We start from the raw sequence: 19,223 nt of genomic DNA, 5'->3' as shown, positions 1-19,223 counted from the left end.
CATGAGACACACGAGGACGCAGAAAACAGTGAGGGTAAAATCACTTTGCCTTTAGTCTAATGGACACGGCCGGGAGCGGGGCCCACGGTGCAGACACCTGTACTGGGATCTCAGCCTCCTGTTTGCAAGGGTGCAGTTACCTCGAAACCATGATCCCAGTGTTGCCGATGCAGGGAGTCTGCCTGAGTCTGCAGCCAGCCTGAGACAGCTCCCAGTGGGAGGAACTGCCTCCTCATCTGAATAAGGGTGGATTCTGAAACCTAATGACAGCGCAAACACGACCCCACTACTGAGCATCGCAGCAGTGAATATTTTACCCCCTTGATTCCAAACAGGCTGAACTGGGGCCAGCAGCCCCTCCGCCAAGCTGGCCACATGCCCCTGGCCGCGACTCAGCGCAGCTCCACACAGTCAATACAACATGGCACCACATTGACACATGACTGGGGGGCGGGGAGCAGCCAGTGCGGAGCTGAGTTCCAGACTCAGTAACTGGGGCCCATGTGTGCATGGGCACCCCTGACCCTAGCCACATCTGGATGTCCAGGATGCTGCCGGTTTGCAGTGTGTGCCCCCAGAGACCACGGGGACCCTACTGCAGCTGGTGAGTCCAGCTCACTGGAGTGTGCAGAGCCTGAGGATACTGATGGGCTGATGTGCATTAGGTACCGAGCCCCATGGGGTAGGGCTGCACCGCTTAAAGGAGAAGGGACTCAGCCAAGGACCCAGAGGAAGGCAGTGTCAGTGCTACTCCTGGTCCCTGTCTCCCTCTCCTGAGATAGCGCCCGTGGCATGGCTGGAGGTGCCCTCTGTGCAGCTCACCCAGAGCTGGGGCAGAGCGAGGTGTGGGCCCTGCGTCACAAAGGAAGCACTGGGGGCAGAGCTGGGGAGCAAGCCATTTCCAAACGCTTGGTTGCCCCATGGGCAGTGGTGGTGAAAACAGAAAGCAGCTTCCCAGTCCCCTCCCACTGCCTGAGGGCTCCCCAGGGCCGTGGCCTAGCGCTGGCACTGCTCGCTGGACCTCTGGGGCAGCATAAACTTCTCAGAGGCCCTGCCTGAGGAGGACTTGTCATCCCCCCTCCAGCAGCAGGGCCTAGCCCGGAGCCGGGCCCGGAAGTCTCGAGAGACGTAGAAGTAGATGAAGGGGTCGATGCAGTTGTTGAAGGCGCTGGCGGCCAGGGCCAGCACATACCAGGTGTAGGTGCGGTTGTGCCACTCGGGCTGGGACTGCAGGTAGTGGAAGAAGAGCAGCACATTGCTGGGCGTGAAGCACAGGGCGAAGACCAGCAGCACCAGGGCCAGGAGGCGTACCACGTGGCCATAGTGCTGCCCCTTGAGGAGCAGCCACCCCAGCACCCAGCCGTAGGAGAAGGTGATGAGCACGAAGGGCACGGCGAAGCCCACCACCACCAGTGCAGGGAAGTAGTAGGCCAGCTCGTGCTCTGTGTCCGGGTCGAGGATGTCGTGGCAGGTGGTGATGTTCAACTCTAGGACGGGCTGGGAATGGTGGTAGCGCAGCAGCGGGCTCAAACCCAGCCCCACGGCCAGCCAGACACCCACACAGACTCCCACTGCCTGCCAGACATGCGAGGAGCCCCTCCACAGGAAGGGGTGCACCAGCGAGACGTAGCGGTCCAGGCTGATGCAGGTGAGCAAGAGGATGGAGCCGTACATGTTCCCATAGAAGAGGGTGACCAAAGCACGGCATGCATAGTCCCCAAGGAGCCAGTTGTTGCCCAGCAGATGGTAGGAGATCTTGAAGGGCAGCAGGAGGGTGAAGAGCAGGTCAGCACCGGCCAGGTTGAGCAGGAAGATGGTGGAGGAGCATTTCTTGGTCTTGGTGGCCAACACCCAGAAAGCCAGGGTATTGGCTGGCAGCCCGATCAGCAGCACCGTGGAGTAGAGCATGGGGAGGACCAGCGTGGTCACTGGGCTGCGGAGGTGAGACTCCAGCCAGGAGCCAGAGAACGTGGTGTTCCTGCCGGCCTCCTCGCAGGTTGAGATGCGGATCATGGCTCGGCCTTTGGTTTGCCTGGGTGCTGCAGGGCCAAGATAGAAGGGTAAGGGCATTCCTACAGTCTGCAGGCCAGGAGCCTGGGCACAGCCTGCCGCCCCCCCGACGCCAGGCCTACAGATCACCAACGCTCTGCCCAGCCCCTGCTTGGGGCACTGTGCAGGCAGGGGGAACTCAGACCCATGGGTATCCCCATTCTGCAGAAGGGTACCCAAGGCAAGAAGGCTCCCAAGGCCATGAAGCCAGTCAGAGGCAGAGGCAGGATAAAAACCCAGGAGTCCTGGATCTGACTCCTGTGTGTAAGCCACAGACCGGCCTTCCCATGACTGTAAGTAGCCATCAGAGGGCAGTGTTCTAGCACAACGCTGGGTCCCAGTGACTATGGTTGGGGATTTGCAACAGTAGCTAGGTGGGTCCCAGGATGCTAGAGAGACAAGGTGGGGGAGGGAACAGCTTTCACTGGACCAACTGCTGATGGGAAGAGAGACAAGCTTTGAGCCACACACAGCTCTCCTTCAGGGCTGGGAAAGGTACCCGGAGCCAGAGGTGTTTGCAGGCCCCATCACCTGGCATGGGCCCTTGCAATACCCATTAATGACCTCTCCACCCAGTGTTCAGCTGTGACACTCCGAGGCTACGTCTACACTCAAACCGCTACTGGGGCACAGCTACTGCGCTGCAGTGCTTCAGTGTAGCCACTGGCGCGGGTCCTCCCAGTGTTGTCATTAATCCCACACCAGGCAGGCGCTGGAAGGATTCTGTCCCCAGAGTGCTGTCCACATGGGGGGAGGTCCGGTTCACTCGAGGCTCAGGGGGGTGGATTTTTCACCCCAAGTGAGGGAGCTGGGTTCCTTACCCTGGCCTGAGCCCCTTTACCAGCTGAGGAAGAGCTCTGTGTAGCCTCAGAGTTCAGCTCTCCCACTGACAAATCTGAGCTCACCTGCCTTGGCTCTGGACTGAGCGGGTTTCCCAGGCACTGGAATACCAGGCTGGGCTCTGCCTGGAGCCCTTTCACCCCCGGGATTATCCCCAGTGCAGCCCAGCGGGAGCCGCCCCAGACCCATCGCCCAGCCCTGGCCAAAGAGATACCAAGTACCGGTAGCATACCACACTGATCACACCCCTCCCCCCTTGGCAGCTCAATGGGGAGGGAGGGGGCAACTTCTTGGGGGGGCAGATGTTTGTTGGGGGTAGGGGATGGCTCTTGCTCCAGCTGAGGGGCAGGATTGCATTACCAGGCAGGGTGCCCACCCTGAGGAGCTGCCAGTGTCACCCTGCCACTCGGAAGGCAGGATAAGCATGTGGAGGAGGGGCGCTCGGTGTGGGGGAACCAGAGGGAGGCGCTGAGGTGGACTTGGAATAGGAGCAGGGCCAGGCAGCCAGGGCGGAGCTGAGGTAGGCAAGCGGGTGGTGAAGAGGGCGGGTCTGCATGGCCTGCATGCTGCGGAGGCTGGCGCAGTCAGGTTGGGGGGAGCAGGGAGAGCAGGTGTGGGGGCCAGGAAAGAGGAAGCAGCACTAGGACATGCACAGCACAGCACATGGTGAGGGAGAGGTGGGGGGAGATGGGGTCAGTGTGAAATGGGACAGGAGCACCCCCTAAGGAGATGGCAGAGAAACATTGGGTATGAGAGGGGGAAGGTCGTGTATACGGGGGGCAGGGATGGCACACAACCCCAAGGCATGGGAGGGGAAGGGAGGAGATGCTGTCAGGGCTCAGCCCCTGCTCTTGGCTGCTCGCAGCAGGGTCTCCCCAGTCTTACCCATGTCGGTGAGGCCGCGAGCACACAGAGTGCTGGGAGCGCAGGGAAAGAAGGGGGCTGCTGTAGGGGTGAGCCCCGTGGACTAAGCCAGGAGGACCCCATTTGGGAGCGGGCTGGGGTGTTTGGAGGGCAGACCCAGGCAATGCCCCATCTTGGGGGCACTTCCCAGAGGACACGCTGGGCCCCCTGTCTGTGTTATAGTTGCCTCCTGCAGGGGGCACTGTGCAGGGCAGCCATGGGAGAGCCACAGAGCATCCTGCCCCTGCTTATGGCCCAGGTGGGGGAGGAATGAGTGGCATGGATGTGCTCTCCAGGCCCAGCCATGAGCCCTGCTGTACAGGCACTGCGAGCACATGGCCTTGCCTTTGAATCCCAGGCTCCCAGAGGCTGTCACTGGAGCCCCGGGGCGGATGTGTAAGAAGTGACCAGAACTGATAGCCCCTGCTGTTCCCCCCCCCCATCCCCCCACTGCCCAGAGCCCTCCCACCCTGGTGAGCTGATTCCTGCACACTAGGCCCCAAAGAATCCATCACCTCCCCCAGGTCATTCCTGGAGTGAGAAGCCAGTTGCAGGCAGAGGATGGCAGGGCCAGGGCTTCCTCCAATGACTCCTGGCATCAGGTCAGGGCCAGGTGGACTGGCCCAGCATGGCCTCCATCCCCAGGGCTGGGCCGGCCAGGCTCCAGATTAGGTGTTAGGAACCATATTCAAAAAGAAGGAAGGTCCCGAGCCTCTGACAGCCCTTCCCCTGGGCCCAGCCTGTTGAGAGCTGCCAGAGCTGTGGGGAGAAGCCCAAGGACTCAGTCGAAAATCTCCTAGATCAAAGGATGCTGCCAGCAGCAGCAGCCCGGACACACTGCAAAGTGGCAGATGCACCAGGGGCATGCTGTGAGCTTCCACTGCTCACTGAGGTTTTCACAGTGTCTCAGCTTGCTGGCCCTCCACCCTCCCAGAACACCCAGCCAGACACACACAGCCTGTGCTCCCCAGAGGCTGGGATGTCGGGACACACCCTGCCTGGGTGGCTGGGGTTGCTGTGGTCCAGGGGCAGTTAGTCTCAGCCCTGTTCTGAGGAGGAGCCTAGCGCTCTGCTGTGTGTTACAGGTGTCTGCGCGGAGTTTATGCTTTAAAGGTTCGAGAGCAGCTAATGCTTAACTAGAGCCTGGTTCAAAGTACCAGACAGACGCTGTTACAGGAAATTAGCTGCAGTTTGTTGGTATTCTGTGTGGTAGTCCTTGACCGCTGGGAGCAGAGCACTTTAACCACAGGGCTCATGGTAGTAGACTACTGAGTTGCACATTAAACTGTGTTTGAGACAATTCCATCTGAGCCCTGCTCCAGACAGACCCTGAATCTCTTGCTGCTCTGATTGCAGGTGTTCGTTTTAGCAGGACTGAGCAAGAATCCCGGGCCCACAGAGCCCACTACTGGAGTTTGATGTGTGTTACAGCAGCATGCCTTCTGCCCCTACCCCTCACCCAGGGTATGTGCAACGCAGCTCAGCCCTCCCTGGTAAAGACAGAAGAAAGCCTAGCTTGGCGAAGAAGCAATGGCTAAGCAGGGCCGCACTCCCCAGCCGTAGGGATCTGAGTGGGAGCACGCCAAGGGCAGAGCAGGCAGAAGGGGGGTCCGACTAGGAGCAATGGGGTGAAGTTAAGGGGAGATATACATAGGAAAATAGCAGTGGACTTTTCACAGGGTGAACTAGGCTGGTAGCACCACCTGTTATTAAGGTTGCCCAGCACTTCCTGTTACAGGGCCCTGTTTTCAGTTCCCTACAGCTTTACTTATCCACTTGGGCTGAAATTGTCCACGCAGGGTGCCTGCCTCAGGCTGAACTTTGGGAGGAAAGTTGCAGCCAAAATAGTTCAGCCATTTGCAAGGAAGTAGGGCGGGAGACCGAGATTGGACTGGCTGACGTTTCCACGTCACTACCAGGAGGCCATGCTGAGTGCCACAGGAAGATTAGGCACCACAGGAAGTACTGCCCAAAGGGTCCTGAGTGAGAGCACCCTACAGGTTTCTGATTGGCCCATGCTCACTATTTAAGCCTGGAGGTTGGCCCAGGAAGTTGTCTGGATAGAAACACAGACTTCTGGTCAGCTGTGACTCCAGACTGAGCCTGGCTTCCTGATCGCTGTCTCTGACCCCAGCCTGGCTACCTCAGCTCTCCACCCGTACCTGAACCTGACACTTGCCTATGGATCATGGCTCTAGTGATTAATCCAGTCCCTGCTTGCTGACTGAAGCCTCAATGCCATCCTTGATGTGTGGCCACCACCCCAGCTTTGAGTGCTAGGCCAGATTGCCTACGTCCCAGGCCCTTACACCTGGGTTGTTAAAGCCTTGAAAAAGCAAGCCAGGCCCAAAGAGGCCAGGGACTGTGAGCCCCTCATCTAGGGCATCTGGCCTCCTGACATTGTGGACTGTTTACCATCCCAAAAGAGGAAAGGACTAGCAACAACCTGGCCAGAGGGCTGAGGTGACATCAAAGACCCAAACAAGCAGGCTAGATGGTAATTGGTACATCAAAGGAATAGGGAAAATGAGGCAGAGTTGCTGTGTTGCCTGGTTTTGCCATAAGGGGGCGCTGAAGATTTACAGCAACCTGTTCCAGTTTGCCCACCAATGTGTGCCATTCCCAGACAGTGTCTTGGTCTGCAAAGCACATGACAAAGCTATCAAACAGAGACAAGTACTCACCACCCAGTCCTGATGCCAATGCAGAAACTACAAATCACTGAGATGCACAGGAGCAGGAACTAGGCACAAATCTGGCAAACACCCCTTTTACAAGTGGAAGTCCCCAAAATACTCAAACCAAATTGGAAACCATTTTTGTTGTTGTGTTTCAGTTTCCAAACATCAACATGAAACACAAAATACTCAAATGTTTTGTCTGGACAGTGGCATCATTTTTCCACAGAAAACTTCTAGCCAAATGGACCTGGTCTCTTGGAGTTCCGATAAAATCCAGCTAGGATTTTTTTGTTCAAAACCATGTTGACCTGCTCTACTTGCTGTAGTGTTGGAGTGATTTTGGAAACCAACCTGTACAACTTAATCAGGAATGCCCCCTGGGCTCTGTGTATCCTTTATGATCTGGTATCGCCTCCTCCTAGGACAGCAGAGGGGCATTAAATCTTGATGGGCCTCCATTGTAAAAGGAAGCCCCTTGGACAAAAGGCTGGATTTTACCTTGGAGAACTGGTCTGTCAGGGGAGCGGTTGTCTGGCAACAAAGTCACCTGCTGGTGACTGCAGGACTAGAAGGGCAGAAGCTGGTGTGCGTGTGTCCCTCTCTCTGTGCTCATTTTTCACCAGTTTAAGATGAGGGAAGCTGGATGTTGTGGTGGGACCCATCTACCTGACGATGGCCTCCCAAGGAGCTGAATGGGGGGAAATGCAGGTAGGGTTTATTTTGTATGGATCTGTGTTAGGGCTGTCAAACAATTAAAAAAATTAATAGAGATTAATTGTGCGATTAAACAATAATAGAATACAATTTATTTAAATATTTTGGATGTTTTCTACATTTTCAAATTGACTGATTTCAATTACTATACAGAATACAAAGTGTACAGTGCTCACTTTATATTTATTTTTATTACAAATATTTGCACTATAAAAAACAAAAGAAATAGTATTTTCAATTCACCTAATACAAGTACTGTAATGCAATCTCTTTATCATGAAAGTTGAACTTAAAAATGTAGAATTATTTGCAAAAAATAACTGCATTCAAAAATAAAACAATGTAAAACTTTAGAGCCTATAAGTCCGCTCAGTCCTACTTCTTGTTCAGTTGTTCAGACAAACAAGTTTGTTTACATTTGCAGGAGATAAAGCTGCCTGCTTCTTGTTCACAGTGTCCCTTGAAAGTGAGAATAGGCGTTCGCACTGTTGCAGCTGGTGTCCCAAGATATTTACATACCAGATGTGCTAAAGATTCATATGTCCCTTTGTGCTTCATTCATCATTCCATCAGCGTCCATGCTGATGATGGGTTCTGCTCGATAACGATCCAAAGCAATGCGGACCGATGCATGTTCATTTTCATAATCTGAGTCAGATGCCACCAGTAAAAGGTTTGGGTTCTGTAGTTTCCGCATCAGAGAGTTGATCTTTTAAGACTTCTGAAAGCATGCTCCACACCTCATCCCTCTCAGATTTTGGAAGGCACTTCAGATTTTTAAACCTTCGGTTAAGTGCTATAGCTGTCTTTAGAAATCTCACATTGGTACCTGCTTTGCGTTTTGTCAAATCTGCAGCGAAAGTGTTCTTAAAATGAACATGTGCTGAGTCATCTGAGACTACTATAACATGAAATATATGCAGAATGTGGGTAAAACAGAGCCGCAGACATACAATTCTCCCCCAAAGAGTTCGGTCACAAATTTAATTAACGCATTATTTTTTTAATGAGCATCATCAGCATAGAAGCATGTCCCCTGGAATGGTGGCCGAAGCATAAAGGGGCATACGAATGTTTAGCATATCTGGCACGTACCTTGCAATGCCAGCTGCAAAAGTCCCATGCGAACACCTGTTCTCACTTTCCCGTGACATTGTAAATAAGAAGTGGGCAGCATTATCTCCTGTAAATGTACACAAACTTGTTTGTCTTAACAATTGGCTGAACAAGAAGTAGGACTGAGTGGACTTGTAGGCGCTAAAGTTTTGCATTGATTTGTTTTTGAGTGCAGTTATGTACCAAAAAAAAAGTCTACATTTGTAAGTTGTATTTTCATGGTAAAGAGATTGCACTACAGTACTTATATGAGGTGAACTGAAAAAATACTTTCTTTTGTTTATCATTTTTAGAGTCCAAATATTTGTAATCAAAAATAATAATATAAAGTGAGTAGTATATACTTTGTATTCTGTGTTGTAACTGAAATCAATATATTTGAAAATGTAGAAAAAGCATCCAAAATATTTAATACATTTCAATTGGTATTCTATTGATTAACAGTGCGATTAAAATTGCAATTAATCGCAATGAATTTTTTTTATCATGATGAATTTTTTTGATTTAACCACGTGAGTTATCTGTGATTAATCGACAACCCTAATCTGTGTATTTCTTGTGTGTGATTTAGTAAAGAGCACCAGTGTTATGGAGCTCTGTGCAAAGTGTCTGTGTGTTCCGTGCTACCCCTGAGATAGTTAACCGTAACCCAGAAGGTTCACACTTTCGCTGAAGTTCTGGGAGAGCACGTGTTTATGCTCCAGGGTGAGTCCAAGGGCCAGTACTAGTTCAGGGGCACCATGTAGGCTCCAGCTCTCAGGAGGGGGTGCTAGATCGATGGTGTGCACCCTGAGTATGCTGAGGGACCTAGGGTGACCAGACGTTCCGATGCTCCGGCTGCTTTTTTTTTTTTTTTTGCTTCCCCCATGTGTCCCAATATTTTGTCCGTTTCATCTGGTCACTCTAGAGGGACCCCAAGCCTGGGGCAGTGCCTGGACACTGTTCAGATTCAGGAGGCTTAAAACACACAGGAGTCCAGAGGCTGGGTTCCCCACACAGCATGCTGCTCCGGGAACCTGACCCCATCTGTGATAAGTGGCAGAGTATGAGAGATTCAGCCATGTCCAAGAAGTGGTCAGTGTCAATTTGAACCATGCCCTTCTAGAAAATATCTTCAGAACACCTTTGTGTAATGGACGGGTATTGGACAGTGAGTCTTCCAGTCCTCGATAGCAGAAGCCACCAGATCTTAACAGGGCAATAGTGCACGTATATATATATAACTAGGCCTGCTTTGCATGTGGTTACTAAAACCAGTCATCAGCAGTGCCCATGTGGCTTCCTCTTTCTTAATGTTGCACAGACAGCAAAGACTCAACACCTGCCATCAGCCTAACACTTCATTGCTGCTGCTGCACCACACAGCCTAGAAGTGCCCTACAAGATGGGCCCGAACTCCTGCCTTAGCAACCTTCAGGGCAGAAGCTGGGCAAAGTCGCTTTGCTGAATTCCTGTGTGTCAGAGCCACACCTGACACAGATTCAATAGCATCAGTGCCAAAATGAGGCCCCACGGCCCTGAAGCAACTGCTCCAGCAGGACGGCTAGATGGGAAAGCCCATGGCGCTGACAGTGGTAGGGATCGGGGAGGCCACACCCAAAGGGCCAAGATCCAGCATATGCAGAGTTCTGAGGCCTCAGACTTCGGCAGGGATCCCTGCTAGCGACTGAGTCGCACACACGAGTGTCTGCAACGATTGAGAGGTGCCATTCTGGCCACAGGGGGACTGGAAATTGGAGCCCTTGTGAAAGGCCAAGCAAAGGAGCCATGTATAACACGTGACATGGCAACCCAAGCTTGGACCAAGTGAGAATGGCCTGAACTGTAGCAAAATGGCCAGACTACTCGGTAAGAGCTGATGGCTAGGCTTTTGGGAACTGGATCCTCTCGCAGACACTAACACAGCCCCAGCTGGCCAGTGCTGCAAGTGAAAACTGATAATGGCGCCCAACTCTCTCGGGCTGAGTCTGAGCAAAGGCTGGCTGTTGGAGCACATGAACTCAACCGCACAGCCCAGTGGAAAGCCTGAGTCAGCAGCCTGACCACGGCTGCTCAGAGCTTGGCAAGGAGCTGCACTGGCCGGGTGGAATACCTCAGCGGACTGCACTGGCAGCAGCCTGGGTGATGGTGTTGGTGACACTGGGCACTACACTAGGTAACTCGGGAGGGTGGAAGACCACGAGTGTCAAGGAAGCCCTCCTGCTCTAGGCCTGGATAAACCAAGGCCCCTTTGCTCCTTGAACTCTCTGTGATCCTGCATATCTCTGAGGAAGCTAGCACAAACAGACAGGTTTGCACACGGCTCGCCAGCCAAGGCCAGCTTCAGCCTGGGAAACAGATGGATAAGGCAGAAATGTTTAGCAAAAACCAGTAACAAATAGGGCAAGGCTTGGGCGATGCTACTGAGGAAAACCACAACTGGCTGCTTTAGCTGATTGGCTACGGTATTGTATGGGGCAACAGGTAATTGGTTGCATAAGCTTGTATAGTGAAATAGGCAAAGGTATAAAATGTATACTGGAATTTGCTGCGCTGCTGCAGGATTTGAGACAGCTCAGTCTCCCTGCGCCCTATTTGGAGCTCCAAATAAATCTCTCTGCTTCGCCACCCCGTTATGGTCATTGGCGCGACGCACACCGGGCAACGAACCCAGCTGTTGCTTGCTTCGGGCACTCTGTGCCGGCAACAGTGGAAAACGTCCAGGGGAACAGCCGACAAGGAACTGAGGAAAGAGGAACTGAGCACACAATTCACTGATTGTCAAGCCAAGGGTCGACCAGAGTGTTATCTGGGCTGACACAGCGAGGAAAGCCATCTCCAACCGCCCCACTGGAAAGCGGGACCTGGGCTGAGCCGACAGCCCTGGGGAGGCAGATATAGCGACATCAGAGATACAGCCACATTTCCCATGGTGCCTGAGCCAACCGAGATAGCAACCTGTGTGCAGAGCTGGGAGGTGCCTGCAGCTCCCCTCATGCACAGGGGTGATTGCAGCCCCAGCAGGATTGCAGGACTCAGGAGAGAGAGAGAGACTCGGCAGGCAGCAGCAGACAGCAGTTGGGATTGTGGTTTCTGTTTGCTCTTGCTAAACACAGAGAGTTTTCCCAGGGTGCAGGCATTAGTGCTGACTGGGTTTCTAGCAGAGGGTGCAGGTTGGATGGTTAATGCATTTGTGCATTCTTTATGCCCGTGCCAGAGGGGATGTTACAAGTCAATGCATTACGCTCAGCTGCATGGAGCCAAGTAGCTGGCTCCACGCAGCTGAGCTTAATGTATCGACTTGTAACATCCCCTCTGGCACGGGCATAAAGAATGCACAGCATTGTAAGGTATGCACGTGAGCACAGTGCTGCTCATGCTGTGCTCCATAAAGCTGAGCTGTCCTCCCCAGCCTCCTTTACAGCCATTGGATTCTATGACAGCTGGCCGAGTGGCCGAGAGCGTTGGATACTGCCGCATCCAGGATGTAGTCATGCAGGGAGGCCATGCATCGACCTGCTGTGATTGTGATACCCACAACACGCTTCCTGAATATGATACCATGGGCCCAGTGCACCAGCCCCATTTATGTCTGTGAAGCACTGTGCATCCAGCCCTGCCACCGTCCACAGCAGGGGGAATGTTACAAGTGCACGGAGCCGCTGAACCCAGGAATTCAGGCACGTGGGGAGGGGCGGTTCCCAGGGAGGGAGGTAGAGAGCTCACCTGAGTTGCAGACAGGAGGGCATAAAGCACCAGGGGAAACCAAAAACCTTCAGATAAGATTGTCAACATGGGTGGCTTACGGGCAGGCTCCTGGGTCCATATTTAGATGGCCCTAAGTAGATGGCCTGATTTTCAAAGGCAGCGAATCCCCAGCCACTCCTGTTGACTCCAGTGGGATCTCAGCACCTTTGAAAATCAAACCACTCCTTTAGGTGCCTGCATAGAATCATAGAATATCAGGGTTGGAAGGGACCTCAGGAGGTCATCTAGTCCAACCCCCTGCTCAAAAGCAGGACCCATACCCAATTAAATCATCCCAGCCAGGGCTTTGTCAAGCCTGACCTTAAAAACTTCTAAGGAAGGAGATTCCACCACCTCCCTGCAGATGGATGTAGGAGCCAAACAGCAGCCTGCAATGTTCCTCGGTCATGTTTCAGACCCAGCTGGATGGATTTCCTGCAGCCTGCGCCCAAGCCTGCCCCTTGGCTCTCGGACCAGGCAGGGAGCATTGCAGGCCAGCAGGGGCATTTGGTGTTATTTCTACCCAGCCAAGGTGAAGGAAGGGAGCCCAACCCACAAGCCCATGGCTTTTTCATTTGGAAAGTCTACCAGCTGAGAAGAAGGAAGTTCATGGCTCCCATCCCTCCTCCCCCAACCCCAGCGGAGTCTCAGTCTGACTGTCTCTAAAACAGTGGTATGTGCACTCCTGGGGGTATGCAGAGATCTTCCAGGGGGTACATCAACTCATCTAGATATTTGCCTAGTTTTACAACAGGCTGCAGAAAAAGCACTAGTGAAGTCAGTACAAACTAAAATTTCATACAGACAATGACTTGTTTATACTGCTCTATATACTGTACACTGAACTGTAAGGACAATATTTATATCCCAATTGATTTATTTTATAATTATATGGTAAAAATGAGAAAGTTGTTCAGTAACAATGAGCTGAGTCACTTTTGCATTTTTATGTCTGATTTTATAAGCAAGTAGTTTTTAAGTGAGGTGAAACTTGGGGTACACAAGACAAATCAGACTGAAAGGGGTCCAGTTGTCTGGAAAGGTTGAGAGCCACTGCTCTGAGATGAACAAACAGCCTGCCCCAAATGCTCCCAGCTCCAAATGGGCAAGCACATCCCTGCTCCACCGCCTCAGCAATAGCAGTCCTCCGTGATAACAGAGCCCACGGGCCTGACATCCTGACAACAAACAGCGGCTGGCCAGCCGGTCAGAGTGGGGACAGGAGGGCTCGGACACAATGCACTATAAGCCCTGGGCTATGGGTGGGAATTCCCCCCCAGGTCATGGGATTCATAGCCAGGCTCTCACCCATCAGACAGGTGTCCAGCTGAGGCCTCTGGGAGCAAGAAATCCTTGCACCAAACAGGAAGCCATGGCAATGCATTCATCCCGATGGCCTGTGGGGCCCTGGCCTCACCCACCAGGCAGCTCGGCACCTAGGCAGAGAGAAGGAAGAACCCACTTGCCTTATGCAACCTTATAAGCAGCGTATCCAATTCTACCCAGCCAGTGCTAAGAGAGTCCTCCCCGGAGTTGCTCCCTGCCCCCGCTGCAGTGAGCCCAAGAGGGGAGACCCCCATGGGCATTGGGATGGCTTGAAGCGGGGGGGCGGGAGGGGAAAACCTCCTCACCATGTGGAGCAAAGGAGCCTCGCAGGGCGCTTACCTGTGGGGCATTGCTCAGCCCAGCCCAGCCAGGTGCAGGTGAGTAGAAGTGAGGTGCAGAGAGCTGCAGAGTATGGCCCAGACTGCAGGGACAACATGTTTACAACCCAGGCAGGCTTGACTTCATCTGAACTGGGGCAGCGAGTGCAGCACATGCGTGGTGCATTGTCAGGCTCTGTAAAGTGCTGGATGAGGGGGCGGCCCCTGCGGGGAGAGTCCCAGTGATGGCACAGGCGCTAGACAACTCCCTCTCTGGTTCCTTTTCTGTCGCTTTCTCTTCCTCTTTCCTTGCAGGCCGGGGTCTCTGTGATTCTGCGTTTGAACGCCCAGGGCAGGCGCTCACACCTGAGGAGCTGACAGAGGAGGCCTGAAATGTTCCCAGCCACAGTGCTGGGGACACTGGGGCATGGCCACTAGGTAACTCGAGGGGATGGAAGACCACGAGTGTTGATGAAGCCCCCTCGCACTAGGCCCAGGTGTCCTTGGCTGGCCCCCCCGCCTGGAGGCACTCGCAGCAGTTATGTTGAGAATCTGCAACAATATGTTGCAGAGTCAAACTGCCTGAAACTAAACAAGGCCAAACAGGGCAAATATAAAAAAACAATGCTAAATAAAGCAGCTTTATGTATAGTTTAACAAATAATACAAAAAACAAGGAAACTAGCTGGTAACTAAATTAGCTGGCTATATGGATACTTAGGGCAGCTTGCTATTAAATAAGTATGCTTAAAAAAAATGTATAAAAGCCTGTATAACTTCCTGCTCTGTGTGCAGGATTTGAGATTCTATTCTCCCTGTACCTTTTTGCAGCTGCAAATAAACTTTCCTGCTTCTCCACCCCGTTGTGATTATTGGGTGAAGCATACCGGGTAGTGAACCAACCCCTGCTGTTGTTTTGCCTCTCGGCACTGGGTGCCGGCAACAACAGCATGTCTCTGGGGGCATACAGCCAGGACAGCGTAATGGCAACCAGACAGGGGGTCCGGATTTTCAAATGCCTACACCTGCCAGGGAGAGCCAGAGACATAGACATGCCATAGGCACACACGGCAGCTAGCAGGTTGCGAGACACCCTGTAGTCAGCCTGGGGAGCCAGTCCTGGGCCCTAAGCAGCAGAATCACAGCTCAGCAGTGTAACATTTGTAACAGTATTTAGCTGCACCAAGGCACTTTGGAAAGTCCCAGCCGGTGCCTCTCGGCAACTTAAAAAATCTGGCCCAGGTCCCTTGGAAACATCCACGGCCAGCAACCAGATACTGGGGCTGAAAGGAACAAACAGTTCTTTGGCTGGCCAAAGACTTCTCCCCATCCCATGCCCTTGTGGGACAGAGCAACAGGCTGGAATAAGGATTAAACTACTGGGTTCTCTAGCCATTTAATAGGGGCCTGTAGAAATTACTCTAGACATCCGGAGCATTTCATAGAGAACTGGGTCCTTTTCCAAGGGGAAGCCTCTGGAAACTCCTTGTTCTCCTTTACACCCAGGAGGACTTTTCCACAGGGTGCACACACTGTAAGGTCCAGTGACACAGTGACAGATGGGTGATTCCCAAAGAGCTGTGCATCGTGGAATGACTAGGATGGGCAGGGATCGGATGCATGGCGGGGTAGGACAGTGTGCTGCAGGCTCCTAGAAATGCTGTGGCTGCTTGCTAAGACATCCAGCTCTCGCTGAGGCTTGCACCGAGCCGGCTGCCGCTCACTCAGGCCACTGCAATGGTGTGGGAGCACCCATCATTGCTTTAGCTGCAGCAGCTGCAGCAAGGGGAACTCCCCTCCTGCATCCCCCCCAAGCGCCGTGGTGCAGGGATGGACCAACTCATCCCCACTTGCCCCATTGCTGGACGTACCAGTGATGCATGGAGAGGACCCAATAGAGCAGGACCAAGCTGCAGCACCGAGTGTGAATCTTGCAGCCGCTACAACCCACCTCTACATGCAGTTTCCTGGTCTGCTCTCTAGCTTCCCCCCACCCCCCGACCTCCTGCTGCCTTTAGCTTTCTTGCGAGCTGGCCAGTGCAGGCACCTCCTTAGCAGCAGGCTGTCAAAGCAGCACAACCCCCAGCAGCCCCTGCCACTCTCATCCTCCTCTGCGAGCTGAGCACTTTGGAAAACTTGGTCATGACTCCCTTCTCCCACCCATCCTTCCTTGGCCAGCCAACCATGCAGCTTCCTGCAATGAGATACTGGGGGCAGGGGGAACGAGCAATGGGAAAAAGGGAGAAGGAGCCACTGGCCCGACTCCCTGTGCACCCTTTATGGGTCCCTAGAGAAAGGCCAGCAGAGTGACCGTGCCCTGTGGCTTCTATCTCACCCCCTTATTCCAAGCCATAACTAACAGCCCAGGCTGCTGTGCTGTTGCCCAGGGCCTCTCTCACCTGCAGCCATCTTACACCAATAAAGCACCAGCAAAGAGAGCAGAAATCCCGCCGCCTCCCAGCAGGACTGGGGCAGACTGGGCAGCCGTTACTGCAGTGTGGCGCCTTCTGAACAGCAAAAAGCCCTGAGCCGGGCTCTAGCCCTGTGCAGCTGGCTGAATAATGGAGATGGTGAATAATATTGTTATTCGGTGAATAAATTATTCAGGACTTTTCTGCATTATTCAACCAATTCTATTTTCAGAATGTTCCGAAGAGCTGGGCTGGTGGAACAGGGCGCCGCAGGGACGTTGCAGGAGCCAGGCTTAGCAACATCAGAGCTAGTGCCACGCTTCAGAGAACTGACCTGGGGTGGAGAACATGACAGAGCTCAGAAGCAGTGAGGCCCCATGACACCTTTTCCTGGAGGTCAGGCTGGGCCTGGGGTGAGATTAAGAATGGGCCTGGAACAGGGGGCCCCAGCCTCTGTCATTTAAACCACCAATAAACTCACTCAGGTCCCAATCCCTTGGTCATATCTGTGCAGCAGGACACCACAGTAGAGCTGCCACCTGTTCAGGTTTTCTCAGTAGCATCCATTTTTTGAGGTACCTGTCCCAGGAAAGCTGGACGGGTGCTCAGTGCCCACTGCCAGCTGGCCAGTGTTATGGGCTCAGGATCAGCCCACGAGGCCCATATTTTGCACCTCAGAGGTGGGAGCCCTACCTGTGTCCATGAGAGACCCATTGGGCTTGCCCCCTTGGATCTGGCTACAGGATTGGGGCCTAGCACATCAGCTGACATGCTGGGTTTGATCATCATGGTTAATGTTGCAAAACTGTTCCCATGCTAGAGCTGCAAATCCCTGTTTGCCCAGCCAGAGAACCAGCCGAAACCTGCCCCTGAAGGGAGACTGACTAGTCTTGGATGAATTGAGATAAGTCAGGCTGTGTTTCTGGGCTACGAGTCAGAAGAGGGATTTGCCCAGCTACAAAGTTCTGACCTTGTTTAGGTGAGAAGAGCCTGGAAGTGCCTGAGCGCTGAAAGGTCATAGTGGGCAAGTCGCTAGAGCACAGTGGGGAGAGCAGCGTTGATCCATGGATTGGTTTAAAGTAACAGCAGAAAATGTAGAACTGAGCAAATGCCCATCCCTGGGGATTTAACTAATACTCACTACTAGTCACTGACCTGTGTAGCTCAGAACCACGGGCCAGATTACACTGGAGCGGCAGGTGAGGGCACAGTGCTAGGGGCTGACACTGCCCCATTCAGCAAGGGGCCCCAGGCCTTGTAACTATGTACGGTGCAGGGATAGCACTCGGGCCATGGGTGCTGCATGGGGCGAGTGAGCCACAGCTACTCTTCAAAGCTGGCAAGGAGCCTCCCAGCCCCAGACATCCCTCAGTGACAGGTCCCCCAAAGCTCCCCCAGCTTGCGGGCTTGGAATGTTTCAGTCCCAGGATTTAGAACTGCCCTGCTCCCCAGCCCTCTCCCCCAGGGCCAGGCTAACCAATAGCTCCACATGCCCAGTGCCACCCCAGGACATCCCCGCTCTCGAACAGACCAAAAATGGCTTTTTCGATTCACTAACAATCACAAACCAGTTCAGATTTGGCTGGAGCTGAATCCAGTGTTTTTCTTCTATATTTCAGAATTGCCGCCAATCCAAAACCTCAGTTATTCACCCTGATCTGCTCTGCTCCGCTCCAGGATTTATCTGGGCGTCTCTATGTACCACACACCTCTTCTCCAGCCTGGCTCCTGTGGGCCAAACCCCAGGCTGTCCCTGTCCCATGAATCACCCTCAGCCCCATCCCCAGTCAGGTCCCCGGGTGCAGGGAAGCTCCTTGTGGGGAGAAGGTGGAGCAAAGGGAAGGGGCATGGTGGATCGGGCAATATTAACGAGTCGCAGGAAATGAGGCTAATCGAGGAGGGAACACATGGGTGGCAATGCCTCAGATAGGAATGGTATGAGACAGAGAGAGGGAGCTGGAGGCAGAGGGGAAGGGGAAGATGGGGATGGCAGAGCAGGAAGAGGACAAGGGAAAGCAAGGAAAGACACAGCTTTGTAGCTAGTGCATGATGGATGCAAGTGCAGGATTGGCCTGGATCCTTGACACCAAATGGCAACAGTTTATCAGGTGATAATCTCAGCCTCTTCCAGGGGGCCCCCTCCACACCAGAGCACTGTCCTAGCACCCCCCCGGACTCACTTGCCCCCAATCTCCCCTCCCCCAAGGGGCCTTCGAGCCCCTCCCCCAAGGAAAGACATTGCTCATGCTTCTTGTGAGTGTACCAGCTTTGGAACGGCCAGAGCTGCTGTTCAGTCCTTTAAGGCTGGCCAGGATAACCAACGGGCCTGGGGAGCAGGGGACAGTTGTGCTGGCTACCTGGCCAGCCAGGTCCTTACATACTGCGGCACTACTGCTGAACCGTGTCCTCCGGCCCTGTCCAGACTCCCAGCCCAAGGAGCCTCCCAGGAATTGGAACCACATCAGGAGCTGAGGTCGCAGCTCTTACCTGCCCCGCAATTGGAGGGATGTCCTCTCCCCTGTAACTGCACTGGCACAGATGTGCCAACCCTCACTTTCCTGTGGACTATCACAGGCATCAGAAGAGAGCCAGAGCCAGTCACCCCAAGGGCCCAGCTCCCGCAGGACTCAGGTATGTGCGAGTCCCACACTGTGCCCACCTCTGGGCCAGGGCAGGGTGAGGGGCATACCTGGGACAGAGCTCTAGCTCCAGGCAAGCAGCTGTTGTAGCCCAACTAGCTTTGATGGGGAAGGAAGCGTTGCTGGGGGCCCCTACAGTACATTTTCCAGATGAGATCCTCCCCAACCAGGCAGAGGCCTGTGCCACCAGCTGGTCCTCTGAGCCGTTCGTGTGGGGGATCCAGCTGGATGAGATGGAGAGAGAACAGCCGGGTTCTGCCAGGCTGAGGCAGGAGTGGGGCTCCCACAGAAAGCACCAGGTGGTGGTTGTGGCCGTGAGTCCAGGGCAATGCTGGCTGCAAGGGCCAGGCAGCCAGATAGGGCCGTGAGCACCTTGCATAGACACTGGGCATGCAGCTGCCCCAGAGAGACCCGGAGCTGCCTTGGCACTGAGACCTGCAACTGGAAGAGTAAAGACATGGGCACAGGGCCCCAGGCAGAGGTTGGTGCCACCAACAGACA

At 53.7% G+C, this 19,223-nt stretch overlaps 1 protein-coding gene across 2 annotated transcripts; it reads right to left on the bottom strand.

The window, feature by feature from the left end:
• Positions 1 to 29: 29 nt before the first annotated feature.
• Positions 30 to 14,175, bottom strand: LOC125641233 (proteinase-activated receptor 4). Of its 2 annotated transcripts, none has more exons than XM_048860830.2 (2): positions 13,695 to 14,175; positions 30 to 2,039 (listed from the first exon to the last, which is right to left on the bottom strand). In XM_048860830.2, exons 1-2 carry the CDS (start codon positions 13,846 to 13,848, stop codon positions 997 to 999), a joined length of 1,197 nt encoding a protein of 398 aa, XP_048716787.1. In that variant the 5' UTR covers positions 13,849 to 14,175; the 3' UTR covers positions 30 to 996. The 2 variants fall into 2 exon arrangements, 1 of the variants encoding a protein (XP_048716787.1); XR_007358007.2 differs by lacking the exon at positions 30 to 2,039 and adding an exon at positions 11,658 to 13,465.
• Between the last annotated feature and the right edge of the window lie 5,048 nt (positions 14,176 to 19,223).

The sequence above is a fragment of the Caretta caretta genome, chromosome 8 (genome assembly GCF_965140235.1).
Source record: "Caretta caretta isolate rCarCar2 chromosome 8, rCarCar1.hap1, whole genome shotgun sequence".
NCBI classification, from domain to species: Eukaryota; Metazoa; Chordata; order Testudines; family Cheloniidae; genus Caretta; species Caretta caretta.
The sequence above is the reverse complement of the archived record's forward strand: the minus strand, read 5'-3'. Positions and strand labels throughout refer to the sequence as shown.

Coding starts and splice junctions, on each gene's coding strand:
- LOC125641233 (XM_048860830.2), bottom strand. CDS start 13,848: ATGTGCTGCACTCGCTGCCCCAGTTCAGATGAAGTCAAGCCTGCCTGG. Junction 2,040..13,694: donor GGCTGAGCAATGCCCCACAG/GTAAGCGCCCTG, acceptor TTGGCCCTGCAG/CACCCAGGCAAACCAAAGGC.